The sequence below is a fragment of the Anticarsia gemmatalis genome, chromosome 1 (genome assembly GCF_050436995.1).
Source record: "Anticarsia gemmatalis isolate Benzon Research Colony breed Stoneville strain chromosome 1, ilAntGemm2 primary, whole genome shotgun sequence".
Lineage (NCBI taxonomy): Eukaryota > Metazoa > Arthropoda > Insecta > Lepidoptera > Erebidae > Anticarsia > Anticarsia gemmatalis.
Genome location: NC_134745.1, coordinates 8,681,237 through 8,695,621, shown reverse-complemented (window position 1 = coordinate 8,695,621; position 14,385 = coordinate 8,681,237). Strand labels below are relative to the sequence as shown.

At 36.4% G+C, this 14,385-nt stretch overlaps 2 protein-coding genes across 3 annotated transcripts in view; one reads left to right on the top strand and one right to left on the bottom strand.

Annotated features, from left to right (window-relative positions):
• LOC142974799 (agrin-like) overlaps positions 1 to 14,120 on the bottom strand; it is a 156,035-nt gene extending 141,915 nt beyond the window's left edge. For both annotated transcript variants that reach the window (XM_076117343.1, XM_076117349.1), the window contains exon 1: positions 13,223 to 14,120. In XM_076117343.1, coding sequence (XP_075973458.1) covers positions 13,223 to 13,784 — 562 coding nt within the window. In that variant the 5' untranslated portion in view covers positions 13,785 to 14,120. The remainder of the gene's footprint in view (positions 1 to 13,222) is intronic.
• LOC142974900 (luciferin 4-monooxygenase-like) lies at positions 1,716 to 8,623 on the top strand. The gene is made up of 10 exons (XM_076117504.1): positions 1,716 to 1,864; positions 2,364 to 2,571; positions 3,022 to 3,240; positions 3,502 to 3,607; positions 4,102 to 4,261; positions 4,542 to 4,687; positions 4,922 to 5,051; positions 5,273 to 5,494; positions 6,524 to 6,694; positions 8,403 to 8,623. Exons 1-10 carry the CDS (start codon positions 1,739 to 1,741, stop codon positions 8,523 to 8,525), a joined length of 1,611 nt encoding a protein of 536 aa, XP_075973619.1. The 5' UTR covers positions 1,716 to 1,738; the 3' UTR covers positions 8,526 to 8,623.
• Positions 14,121 to 14,385: the final 265 nt, after the last annotated feature.

Here is a 14,385-nt window from a genome sequence, read left to right as displayed (position 1 = left end):
TCTTAAACATATTTTTTTATAATATATTTGACATGGGTTTGCAATATGTGATCTAAATATTTTAACCCTTGCCTATCTATTTAATTGTACAGCTAAATAAATCACGTCAATTCAATCATTGTGATGGACAATTTCTTAAGTTTGAAACCGAAGTAAATCAAAGCCTATAACGTAATTTAAGTAAAGGGAAACTTTTGACAGTTCTTATTATTGCCATTTGACGGACGAAGGTTTTTGCTTTCATTCGTGGATTATTATTTCATGTTTATCAAAATAACTATCGCTTCTTTGTTGAAAACTCGTAAAGAAAGTTATTTTAGGATTTTATCAAAAGGTTTAATTTTCATTAATGATGCCAAGAAATCAGATATTAAAGTGAACAAACCACCTAAAACTTCAGAGTAAACGAAAAAACTACTCAACAACAAATGGCGCTATGTAAACCCAACCTTCAAAAGTAATTAGAACTTCGATTCAATCGAAAATATTGTAATAGGGAAATAGCGCAAATGTGTAGAAATGTCTGCTGAAAGGATTTTAGTCGCTGATTGTACCACACCTAAAATGTACGAATAAGCGTGCGATTCAGAACTAAACCTGCTTCTAACGCATTGTACAGATGCGAAATATCAATCCACATAATATTCAGATTTTAGCGTAGCAATAGTAGTGAATTTAGACACGCATTTATGATGTTATTCTCAATACTAGAGCATAAGTCTATTTTATGGACCACGGAATCAGACGTACAACTGGGGATAAGAATGCAAAGAATGACTTCTATTTAAGACTATGTAACCTTAACAAAAATATGGGGCTTGAACACCTTAAACAAATTCGTTGCAATGAGACTTAGTTTTTTTTAGCAACGAATTTAATTTTCAAGGGAAACAATTACCTACAACATTTAGAAAAATTACGTTTGTATAGCCAAATCTGATCTAAGGTATGATGGGAGCACTCTATGTATACTAGCCATAGTAGCCATACCACATACTCATAGCAATAAATTGGCCGATTTCATCGAAAGTAAAGTAGGTAGGTAGTAGGTAGTAAATCCAAAATTATATTTGTCCTCATAAAGGAAGGTGAATCTAGGTTATTCAACATCTAAACACTTATAATTGTATTTGGAAGCAGCTGCAAAACGTGAGATTGCAGAAAATCTGTAGGTACGTTGGAAGTAAAATACTGCGACATTTATTACACCAGTCTTTAGCTAAATCCAATCCGAGCAAACTGCATATCGGCAGATGTAGAAATTGTTCTAGGATTACTTTAATGCTTCGAAAATATTACGAACTTATTTTCTTTTTCTTTAATAATTAAATATCATAAGACTATTTCCAGTAATCTTATAGTAAAAGACATGATTTCAAACATTCTTAGGAGGCGCAGAACAATTTAATCAGCTGTCTTTGGGGAGTTTTTATATTGATACAAAAAAAAACACATTACAACGACCGTCATCGATTAAAAATAGCCATATCTAATTAAATTGTGTATTTTTAGAGCAGAAACCGCTAAGTTTACCAACTTAATATTAATACATAATAATCACGGAAGCCAAATATTCCAATAAACAAACATAAATACCTATATCTAAAGTTATGCGAATCGGAATCGCTACTTTATCTTTCAAGGTGACGATCATTTTATCTTCGTAGATTTCGTAACAAAAACAACTAGCGTTAATTTCGCGTCAGTCAAACGAGTATTACCGCGAATACTAGTCACGATGGGCGTACAGAAAATCATTGACGGAGTGATATACGGAGATCAGAACTTCTTAATACCATCTCATATGAACTATGGGAAGTTCGCTATAGATCGAATGTTGAGGACTAAAGAGAAGATCGCTTTGGTGAGAATTAAGTGTTTGAAGTGCTGTAATTGTTACAATTCTGTGATTAGTACCAATTTTATCTGTTACAAAATTAGATACTTTTCAATAGTTAACTATAATATTGATGTGTGAATATTAACTGCGGCGTGATTGTCATTTAGGCACATGTTGCTCGTCGCCTTGAAAATGGTCAGTGACCCCAATATAAGATTAGATAATAGTTTTGTAATGTATACATCCTAAAGATTATAATGACAATGACTCTTAAACTATTCGTAGTACCTTGAATATTTTTGACGAAACAGTCAGTCATGTTTTAGTATAACACACGAGGGCTGCAATTCAGTATTACGCTTTTAAAAGACTTTAATGAATCTAGGCATAATTGTTTTTTTCCCTAAGGTCACCAATCAGTCAGTCATGTTTTTAAGAATGACACACGAGGGCTTCAATTCAGTTTTAAACTTTGAAAAGACAGGTACAGGTAAACTAGACATAATTGTGTTTTTTTCTAAAGATTGACGGATCAAATGGAGAGATAATAACGTTTGGTGAGATGGTCCAATTAATAGTGAATACAGCGGGTTCACTATTACGTCTGGGTGTAAAACGCGGTGAAGTGCTGGCTGTGTGCAGTGAGAATAGAAGAGAATTCTTAATTACTGCGATAGCGGGCTGGTGTACCGGTGTTACCGTGACATTCCTTAACGCTGGATATAGTAATAGTGAGTTTGTTTTTATTAGTTTTTTTTTACTGTCATTGTATATAATTGGCGTTGTGGAGATTTTTCTGAACTAACAGCAGAATTGATTTAAGATATAACCAGGCAGCTTATAACTAATCGTTTGACGTAAAATATTGTCCACTGTTGCGCAATTTTCTACTGTTGGTACTGTCGAGTATCTAAAGTTTGACATTTATAATGTACTGCCAAAATAGTTCCTACGACGCCCGCTAGTGGCGCTGATCAGGTTTTCATACAAAATTTCTCGATAGCTAGCCCGTTGTCGATAGTCGATAGTGATAGAGAATTGAGCTACTGGTCTCCTGCCCCCGGTGGCCATGCTACTGGTCATTCAACGCCTTAACAGCGCTATAGACGTTTAATATCTATCAAATTCTGTAAAAGACTCACTTCTAAAACAAATCGAATATCTTTATCTTCCGTTTACAGATGAATTGGTACACAGCATGAACATCTCAAAACCAAAATACGTTTTCCTCTCTCCGGAAACATACGAAAAGTATTATAAAACTATGGCGAATACAAAATTAGTGGAAAAGTTCTTTGTTTTCGGAAACTCAGTTCATGACACCAATGTAACCAATTTTAACGAATTTATTAAACCACATGTAGACATCGATAGTTTTCAAATAATCCCTGACGTAAACGGTGAGTTGTACATTTTTCTATACAGAAAATATTGTGTTATGTTCTAAAGAATTCCAATTTGATTACATTTTATTAGATTTAATTAGAAACTCGATTGCTAACCTAGAAATAAAGTTACAATACTTCTGTCGGAATAAATTAATTTGTTGTACAACATTGTGGAAGAATTCATTAATTTTGTAGCGACAACATAATAACGAAATTGTAGTTGTTCTAACTGAATAATTGAAATATATTTTACAAAGGATGCTGATTTAATAGGGTTGGCACAGACGGCTCTGATACTTTACTCGTCGGGAACAACGGGACTGCCGAAGGGAGCGAAAGTGACACACCTCAATTTAATAACCAGCGGTAGCCAACCTTAGTAAGTTAATTTCCTATGCGTAACAGGTTCTTATTCAATAATATTTTTACTGAGCTATACAATTTTGTTATTTTTTTGTTATCTGATAACTTTCTTTAGTATATCGTAAATTATATCGCATGTTTATGATAACTGTACATCAAAATTCTTCTCATTATCAAGATAACTCAAACCGAAATGATGTTGTATTTATATTGCCCTAATTTTTCAGGATTAATAGCAGAGTCATGTATGAGTAATTTTTGATAGCACATTATTTCACTTTTTATAAAAGAAAAACAAATGATCATCTTTATCTTCTTTTCAAACATTTTTAATTTTCAATCATTCAAACATTCATTTCAAACTTTTTAGGCAGCAGGAAGTTTAATTAATGGCTATTATCACCTTTATTATTTATGCTTTTCTCCATACGAGATAGACAACCTTTCCATAATAGAATTGCAATTGAATTGTAGTACAAAGTTTGTTCTAACATCAAATGTTTTCCACAGCAACTTGTCTCCTAACGATCTAAGATGTCTAACGGTAGCGCCGTGGTCCAACACAGTCGGCATTGTCTGCACTATGGACGAGCTTATACATAATAGAACTGTTATTTACGTGGCAAGATTTAAGGAAGAACAGTACCTATCCTGCATAGAAAAATACAAGGTAACCAGTGGTCATGCCAGCAAACATACATACATACATACACTCATAAACAAATTACCCTCCTTTGCGTCGCGCAGACGGGTAAAACAAGACTATTCAGCCAACTGTCAACTAATAACATTCTCGTAAGAACAAAGCGCCAAAGAAAAATGCCATTATAATATTAAGAAAAAGAAACATGCCAAGAAACGGCCACTTAGCAATTGATTTGTATACTGTTCGTTGTGTTCGTTAACATTTTTTTTTCTATTTCTTTGTCTGCATCAGATTTTATTTACAGGCTGGAATGCTTCTAGTAGTACCGCCTCTTGTCGTGATGTTATCAAAATCTCCCAATCTGAAAAATTATGACGTCAGTTCCGTCCAAACTTTGTATTGTGGGGGAGCACCTTTAGATTTGGCTGTTATGAATGATATAAAGCAGAGGTAATTTCTATGGATAATTTGATTGTACCTTAATGTATAGAATCTTATTTTGATTGTATATTATTTTTATGACAAAACGGTCAGTTTGAGAACCTTTTCTATTTCTAGTGAATTGGTACTAAAAACTCAGATATAACACAATTCGTGAATAATTATCCTGTTTAAATGTGGAAGTAGATAATGTATCGTAGAGTAAATCCACTTGAAGTAAAAATGTCATATTATTCGTTTTAGGTTTCCTAATTTAATTGGCGTGTTTCAAGGCTACGGTATGACAGAAGCTTCAGGTGCTTTGTCAGAAGAAACAGTAACTGAGTTCAGACCAGGCAGTGTGGGAAAAGTTGTACTCGGTACTATCGTCAAGGTACACTCGGTTTTCTTACATTTCAATTTCGCTTCTCAAGACCACTAATATTTAATAAAATGGTCTATGACTAATAGTTCATAATGTGAATCAGGATTGTAAACCATTAACCACCCTAAGATAGAGCCTAGAGGTACACTCTAAGATAGCAAAAAACTATTACAAGAATATCCTTCACTATCTTTGTCTTCTATCCCTTAAAATATTTTATATACTTTTAGGTGGTAGACGTTGAAACCAGAAGAAAACTAGGACCTCATCAAGAAGGGGAAGTTTGTCTAAAAGGCCCTGCTCTCTTCGGAGGATATATTGGCAAGGACATGAGTGATGACTTTGATGAGGAAGGCTTCTTCAAAACTGGAGACATCTGTTATTATGATGAAGATGGATACTTCTTCTTTGTCGACAGAATCAAGGAATTAATCAAATACAAAGCAGGACAAGTAAGTACCATTTATGTTTTTATTGTAGTATATGGTGTACACACTGATTTCTTAGCTAATTAACAGCTGCTGATATGCCTGATATATTAGGAAGGGGAAAAGTCTTTTCGCTTTATAGTATGTATGAACTCGTAATAAAATCTCTTTGGCTTCAAGAATCACAAATGAGTACACGGTTCATTATGTTTCTTTCAGTGAGCTCGTGAGGTACCCAAATATCGAGCTTTTTTGTGCAAAGAAAAGTATTTATTAGAAGTTCATACATACTATAATACGAAAAGACTTTGTCCCCGACCTAATACTCGTATTATGAGAAATTTAAGACCTTCATCCTATGCAGGAATCGAACAAACGACTTCGTGATCGAATTGCTAACTCTAATCTCCAGGTCACAGAGGCAGTAACATGTGCCAAAACAAAACTAAAAGGAACAAGCAGTAATAAATCATATTCTGTGTGGTCTCGGCATTCTATTAGCTATAAAATGGATGTATTGTAAAAGCTTGTTAAAGGATTTTCACATACATAAGCAGCCACAACTAACATTTAACCCGACCACCCAGTAAATATATAATTATTTTGGCGGTATAGTGCTATTTGACACTTCAATATCCATTGTTCTTACTGATGTTATAATTCGTAGTTCAAGTTCAAATATTATTTTATATCCTCAGGAAGCCTGGGGGACTTTAAATCGTAAAATATCGAAACATATTAAGTCATCGACATATTATACTAAGATATTATTATAATATAATAATATGCTGGAGCTGGCATGCCCACAACGGTGCCAAAATTAATAAATCGTGATCGTCAGTATCGTCAGGATCCAAAGAAAGAAATATTTATCCATTATTTGACCTCAAAGCACGCAATTGTTAAATAAATGGCATGTTCACAATCACAATTTTCGTTCGTTAATCTCAAAATAGTTTTGCATCTAGTTTAAATCCATTATTTAATTGTATACAACGATAAGCGTTGGATTATTTAAAAAGAACCTAAGTAAATAAAATAACACGTTTTTAGGTGGCCCCGTCAGAGCTGGAAGCGATATTGCTGCAACACCCAGCGGTGAAAGACGCAGGTGTAGTTGGAAAGAAAGATGCTCTAGTCGGTGAGCTTCCTACTGCGTTTGTGGTGAAGAAACCAGACACTGACGTCACTGCGAGAGAGCTAATAGATTTCGTAGCTGCAAAGGTAAGATAACTTGTATTTTTTTATTCTACTAATACTATAAATGCGGTAGTTTGTATGGATGGATAGGCGTGTCTTAGTCATACGGATAGCTTCTAAAAGGGATTAACTCCTAGAATATTTGTTTACCCCGGCTATTTTCATTCACGCAGTTGTAGTCAGATGGAAGGAAGCTGAACCTAGATTTTTTTACGGAAATAGCTTGTGATAGCTGCTAGTGTATTTACTTTCGGTCGGTTACGGTAAAAAATAAAATATTAAGATAAGTATGCTTGCGTTTAGGTACTTAGTGGCGGGACAGGTGTTATATTTTATCTTGATAATAATATGCCTATCTGTTGTTATTTTATTGAAAATGGCAGTCTGTATATTTGCTCTTTACCATTTCTGCTATCACTGTAATCTTTTGACGATCGAAAATGGCTAATGATAGGATTCTTTATAAAACAACTATAATACCTATTTATCATAACCCTTTAATTTGGAATTTCCAATAACATAAATAATTGCGACTCATCAAAACAAAGAAATTGCCATATAAAAGTGAATTACAAAAACACTTTATAGTGATAAACCTGAAGTATTCAACAATAAAAGATAAAAATATATCAGATAAAGTTTGAAGTTATCGTTATATATTATTATATAATAGATTATTACCTCTTATCTTTTGGCGAAGATAATGCCAGCCGGCGACGTCTTTTTTAACAAAAACCCAGTTTACACGCGATATAAATGATATCCCGTATTTATCAGTAATTGCATTGTATTATTTGATGCTTCTAATGCGGCAAATCTACGTAATATTTTAATGGATTATCGAATAAAAAAATATTTCTTTGTAATTTCGAATGAATGATGCTTAAGTAGAAATCTCTACTCAGACTGCAATAATCAGACACTGTCAATTAATTAACTTTTGGACGTGCCGCGCTGGAGTCACCAGCTGACCTCAGCACGCCATGCAATAATAAGATCAAAGTTGAAATCGCGTAGGCAGACTGGAGTACCGAAACAATTGTAGTTCGAACCAAATTAGACCATTTACGCGACATTTTGTCGTGAGCGCCCATTGATTTATCTAACTATTGTTACTTAATGTGTCACGTACCTAACTCATATATAACAACATAACGTAATTGGCATATTCAGACCTAAAATTTATAGTCAGCGTGTTATCAGATCGAGTTTCGTTATTCAATATAGACGTACCTAAACTGGTATTGGTAATCAAAAAATCTTATGCAGCGATCACTGTAACTTACGTATGCATACAAGAATGAAGAAACCGTTTCTATTGGCCGCGTCTCACATTATTTTCACTTAGGAATATAACTTTATTTGTATCCAAGGGCGTCTATATTCTGAAGTCTGTGATTATTTTAAATTTGAAAGGAGTAGATATTTTGGTAGCGTAAAATCTTATAATTTAAATCTATTTTTTTACACGGTTGAGCAGTTTAGAATTTGACGGTTTGGTTGTTTTCTTTTTACAGTTCTAAATTAGTATTATTTTCCCAATGCCGGCAATGTAAAAAATACGTAGCTTTGGAAAACACTGAAAAGTGAAGGAAAATGTTTTACTCTAACCCCAAAATCCAAAATATGAATATCGTTAACAAGAAACGTTTGACCTATTTCAATATTTTAGTTCTAGCAATTTTTATACCGCAACCTTTGCCAGATCTTTTTATTATTTTTTTGTTTTTAGGTATCGTCATGGAAACAATTACGCGGCGGGGTCTATTTCGTAGAAGAAATCCCGAAAGTTCCCAGCGGAAAAATATTGAGGAGAATATTACGCGACTATCTACATACCTCTGCGAAATTGTAACTTTTTACTAGTTCTTTCACAGGTCACTTAAATATGAAAATAGTATTATATATTAACATATTTATTACGTGTTATTTTTTATCTATCACTGAACTATTCGCACGATATTTTAATGGAAAATAAAGTCATGAATTAAACATTCGACATAGCTAATAATGTCTTTATTTATAAACATCAAAGATTTATTTTCAAACTATAAAAACAAGCTTGCATGTAAAAGATAGACGGCAGCTAAAATGTGTTCGTAATTAGCGTTCTGAAAGGCTATCGTACACATCCCACGTGACCTTACATAAATAAACGCCATAATTGTATTTTACGATGCAAGTGCTCGAACTACAAAACGCACCTGTTTAGGAGTTTAACGTAATCGACGTAGGTAGAGATGGATACAATATTACACCATAAGACGTTATAGCTTCGTCCTCGCCGCAGTAAATTGCATGGTTTGTACCGACCCCCGCCCACACACCATATAAGACCATAATGACACTGCAAAATGGCCTATTTAATTTTTTTTCGCTTTTGTCTAACCACCGCCGTAGACCGCTCATTTTATTTCTTCGCGTTGCTCGAGGTAATTTGAAAATAAATTACGCGACTTACCTTTTTAGGTATGTGCAGATATTCGATGATCTAGCGAGCTCGTTCCACGAATATATTTTGAAATATTTTATATATTTCATTGGTAAATATTTTAGATAAGTAGTTGGTGCTATGTTAAATGCAATGACGCATAACTGTCGATATTAAAATAAAAAATGAAATATTTAAAAGGTCGAAAAAGCGATACGTAATCCAACAAAGACTCGAATCTATACGAGCTCACGTCAGCTAAAAAAACATATTATAATATTTATCCCGAATGTTGAAATTCGATAAAAACCATGCTGTCAAACGTTTCCAAAAGTACCTGTCAGGCTTTTGTTTTCTCTTGTTTAATAAATATGAAATTTTATTTCACTATCTAGCGTCAGCGTTAATCATCGGCGAGACAGTCGCGACGGTGTTATGCATAAATGTAAAAGCTTTTACGAGTATTCATAAAATTCTGCCTAGCTGTTTATTATGTATATCTGAATATAATCTAGAAGCGCCTTACTTTAATACACATTGTGATATAATCAAAACTAAAATAGTTTCTAATAAAAGTAAAAACATCTTCGTAGTTCAACTATATAAAGGGTACTAAAAATAGCTGCTCACAAAAGAACAAAAAATCAAGTATATAAGTTGTGTGCGTACGTAGTCACAAAGGCCGACACCTTACAAGACAGTAAACATTTACCTTTCAAAGCGGCATTAACTCTATCCAAATCGTAAAGCGACAGTGGAAGAGGCTCGTTCAACAGCCGAAGCCGCGGCTTATTCCCGTTGGTTGAGTCTTCGAAGTAACCGTCACTCAAAAATATACCCGACGAATGTCTATACAGTTTGTAAGCACACTTGTTCGTCCGAAGCCAGTCGACAAACACTATAGCTCCGTTCAAAGTGCGCTCGTCTCCTGAAACGACGTGGCTCCTCAGTTCGTCGATGTTACCTTTCATAACTAGCCGTATGTACAGTTTGTAAAACATAAACACTTTGGCGTTGGGCTTCGTGCCGCGCTTTATCTTCTTCACGCTCAAGACCCTGGCGGTGAAAATGTATTTAGATTCAGACACGGCTGACGACAGAATCTCGTAGTCATTAGTTATCGTCTCGTTTAAAACACATTTGGAGCCATTTATGTCCTTCTTGTGGTAAACCGTATCCCGTTTCCTCACTACACCCCTTATACGGAAACGGGCATGAATTATCGTGAAGCAGTAAAGCAATAACACTAAAAACGTTAGCTTCATTTTTGTTGTTATAGTGCGGCTTACTACGACGTCATATGTGTACCGGAGCCATTTCAGCGGTTTATACGTAGAAACTTTGATGTGGCTCGTAAACACGCGGAGAACACAAAGTTGCGCAAGCGACAGCTTTGGCGCCACCGAGACGCGTGCGCTAGCGCAGCCTCGCGCGTTGACTGGGAGACCTCGCAATTCGATACAACCTTCATCAACGTAAACAAACATCCACTTACGTTACGTTAATCTTTGACTACGAGGCAGGTAATTACTACAACTAGTGCTAATTGGAGACACTGTTTCAAATGGAAAGTGTTTGTGTGTGCAATCCCTGTAGTAAAACTCTGTTAGCGGAAAAGCCTTTCCCTTTTGCCAGTCATAACTGATTGGTTGAGCAATCCGACATGAAAAGAATTTGAATATCCGTTTGAAAGTGCGACGCCGACGATAGAGGGAAGTGTTTCCAGATAACAGATAGGATAGAGCAATACGTGGCAAGTTAACAGTTATTGCTGAATGCGCCGCAGTGGCGCCCGACTGCGCCTCTGAATATTCATGTACAAATTCGGGGGTGAACTAGTGGAGAAACTTTCCCTGTGTTTCATACTGCATACTAAAAATTTTAACAACAAATGTGCCTCGTAGTATAATTTGCTAAATTATTTTATGTGATTTTTTTTCCAAACAACGCGGTGTGTTTAATGCGTATGTACTTGTGCAGTGGGACACCGCGTAGGTTGTACTCGTATATAAATAAAGAATAAATAGACACAATTATTATATACATCGAATCACGTTGTCGCATATATGTTCCGTAAAAGGAGTTAAATCAGGCCCACCAGATTAAATGACAACTCATTTACCTGCATACAATGACGTCACTACAAGATAACCAAGCAAGGAATTCAATGTATCATCTTATTTTTAAACGGGATTTAAAAAATGTTGTTAGCCGTCGTCGCACGTACATAGGTGATTGCAAGCGCTTACACGAGGAATTTGGAAAGTGGTACGAGCGTGGGCGGGCGAGTCGCCTCGGTCGCTTTCTTGACGAATCTTCAACGTCGCACTTTATATTTTGTAACATTTTTCACAGACTAGTCTGTTTGAGTGTTTACTTTATAGCTCCATTCGTAAACACTCAAGCATACAACTTGTTCAGAAACGCGTCATCATCTCTTTCCAATGATTCTAAATTACCGTTCTATTCAATCAAAGTCTACATGTAAACAAAAACATAGATTGACTTGAACAGTTGCAGGTTATTGCATCACAGACGATGGATGGCTCACCTGATCGACAAATCGAGTTCTTAATACGTGTAAAGTAAGTAGCCGCCTTAACAACCACATGATAATTGCATATTACCAACAGCTTACAAGCGTAAGATATTTTAATTTTATAGTCATTACAGGCATAAAGTATGCAATCAGATGCAGGCATCGTGTGTGGTACATTTGTATCGTGACGAATATACTCACCCATTACTTTCTCTACAGTCTATAACGCCTCCTGCGATGATAGTTTTAGATATGATAGCGCTCGGCGAAGTATCAATACATCGTTGAGACCGTATACTATACATCTAATCGTTGCATGCGATGTATAATATCTTTGAAAATCTATATGGCCGAAGGTTCATTATGTGTCACGCGAGATCCTTTGGCATACGAAGCCTTAAATGTCTAATGAAGTAGATTAAATCGGCTACATCTGTGGGTCTCCTAGTTTATCTGGCGGGATTCTCACGGATCGTGCGGCCCGCGGACTGATAGGGATCACTCGGTCGCAGCGGGCGACATCGCAGCCACTAACTAAGCCGACGCTGAAGTGATACATAACAACAAAGAGTCACGTGTCTCGCAGTGAACGATGGAGTGTCCGATAGCGGCGCGCGATTCCTCCGTCGCAGGCTCGCAGCGCTGAAGTAGGGACGTGCGGACGACTGGACCCCGAGGACGAGGCGACGCGATACTCATCTCATCGCCGGATTATGCGAGGCTTAAATTGGATCTTCTTGGAATTTTTAGGCTAAAATGGCTTTCGCAATAAAATTTATTGCGGAGTATTTGACTCGGAATAAAGTCTATTCGTGACCCACTGCGAATTCAATTAAAGAGCATCTCAGCGTAATATTATTTACATTCTTTCTTACTGGGCACCCCTCTTTTATAAAAGGTATAAAAGATATTAGAGTAGCGAATGGTAGAGGAATTTGTAGTATTCGTTTCGTGGAAATTGTATGAAAATGGAGTATTTACAATGCGGCTATCTTTGGACGTAATAAACAAATGAGTGGAATAATTACTTTTGCATTAGGAATGTTTGTTCAGTGCGGGCTGGATTAGGCAATAAACCGGTATCATTTTACAATTAACGTCGGTATTTGCTGTGTATACTCGGTTAATTAGAATAGGTTTGTGTTAACAATAATCTGGCTTGGTGTACATTGATTGATCCGCGTTCGCACAGAGCTATGTTTATGTTAAGCACGGCCGGGCGGAGCACAAACGTTCCGATCGCATTCACTCCATTAACTTAACGAACAGTTGTCAAGATGTCGATCAAAATCGACTTTTAATACCTTCACGATGTTATGTACGCTATGGATGCAACACCCACACATTATTGTAATTCCTACGACGCGACGTTAAACCGATTGCATGCATTACTCTGTTATTGTTTGTTTTCTTTTTGCTGCCACATGTAAGTAATGGAAGCAATTTAACTTATGCATTTTTCATTTAACTTGACATTTTAAGCTTTCAATAAAAGTAAAATAACGAAACAAACACACTCGAACTTTATTGCACCTGAAACATTGGACTATAAAACGCTCTATTCATAACAAATGACTCTTACCTTTAACAGCTGCGTTGACTCTATCCAAGTGATATAGAGTTAACGGCACTGGATCTGTTAGAATTCTGAGCCGAGGAGTAGGTCCTCTGCCGGCGTCAGCGTAAGTGCCGTCACTCAGGAAGATCGCGGATAGTCGTGGTCTAGGCGCCGGCGCGCACGACTCTCGCGCACGTGGTCGCTCTACCATCAACGTAGAACCACTCAAAGTGTCCTCAGACCCTTCCAACTTCACAAAATTCCTCAGTTCACTAATGTTTCCTTTCAACAGTCTTCTTAAGTACACTGTATACAAATTTGATTTCTTTTTTGCAGTCTCATCTTCCGAACGAAACTTTCTCACATTTAATACTTTACCAGTAAAAATAAATTTCGATTTCCCTATCGCATCCATCAGGGACCACTCATCATTGATAATAGTCTCATTGAAATGACACGGTGGTAGAACTGCGCGGTGCCGTCTGTGCGACGTGTATCTTTTCCTTACTTTGCCGCGTATCCTGATCTCGCCACCGACGACGATCGCCAGCGCGATAACATAAACAATAACCATCGAGAGCTTCATGATGCTGAATTGCCGGTTAACACTCCTAAATGCGGTCTCAACAAATGTATCTGTCACATTATGCACGTTATTTATGTTCACAGAGGCGCATAAAGTGATGACGACGACTTATTAAAGGGCCTCGGCGTCGACATCTCACTGGCAGAAAGTCATCAAAATGAATATTTAATTCTTCGATAGGATCAAGTATACATTGCAAGAAAAATGATATTTGTTTAAGCATATGCATGTGAGTAGGGGCAAGGTTCTCACGGTGGATCGATCGTATCGTGTTAGTAAACAAACAGAGAGTGCTCTGTGTTCGACGGAGGTCGTGTGTGGCGGCGAACGCGTGCGCGCGCGCAGCTCGCCGGCGCTGACTGAAGCCTGTCACACGCAGCCTCCCGCCACAAAATAAGGGAAGACTCCGTACACACGCACGCCGCTCGTAAACACTTAATTAAGTCTTAATTGACCTTTAGATTTATCGCAGAGAATTGAGTGCTTAAAATAACTTTTAATATTAAAATACGATGTAAAATTAAGGTTGCAGTTAATCTTCCCTTAAAGGTTTTAAAGCTTTATCAATAACATTCTGAAAATAATTTTCTTTTAGTAATTT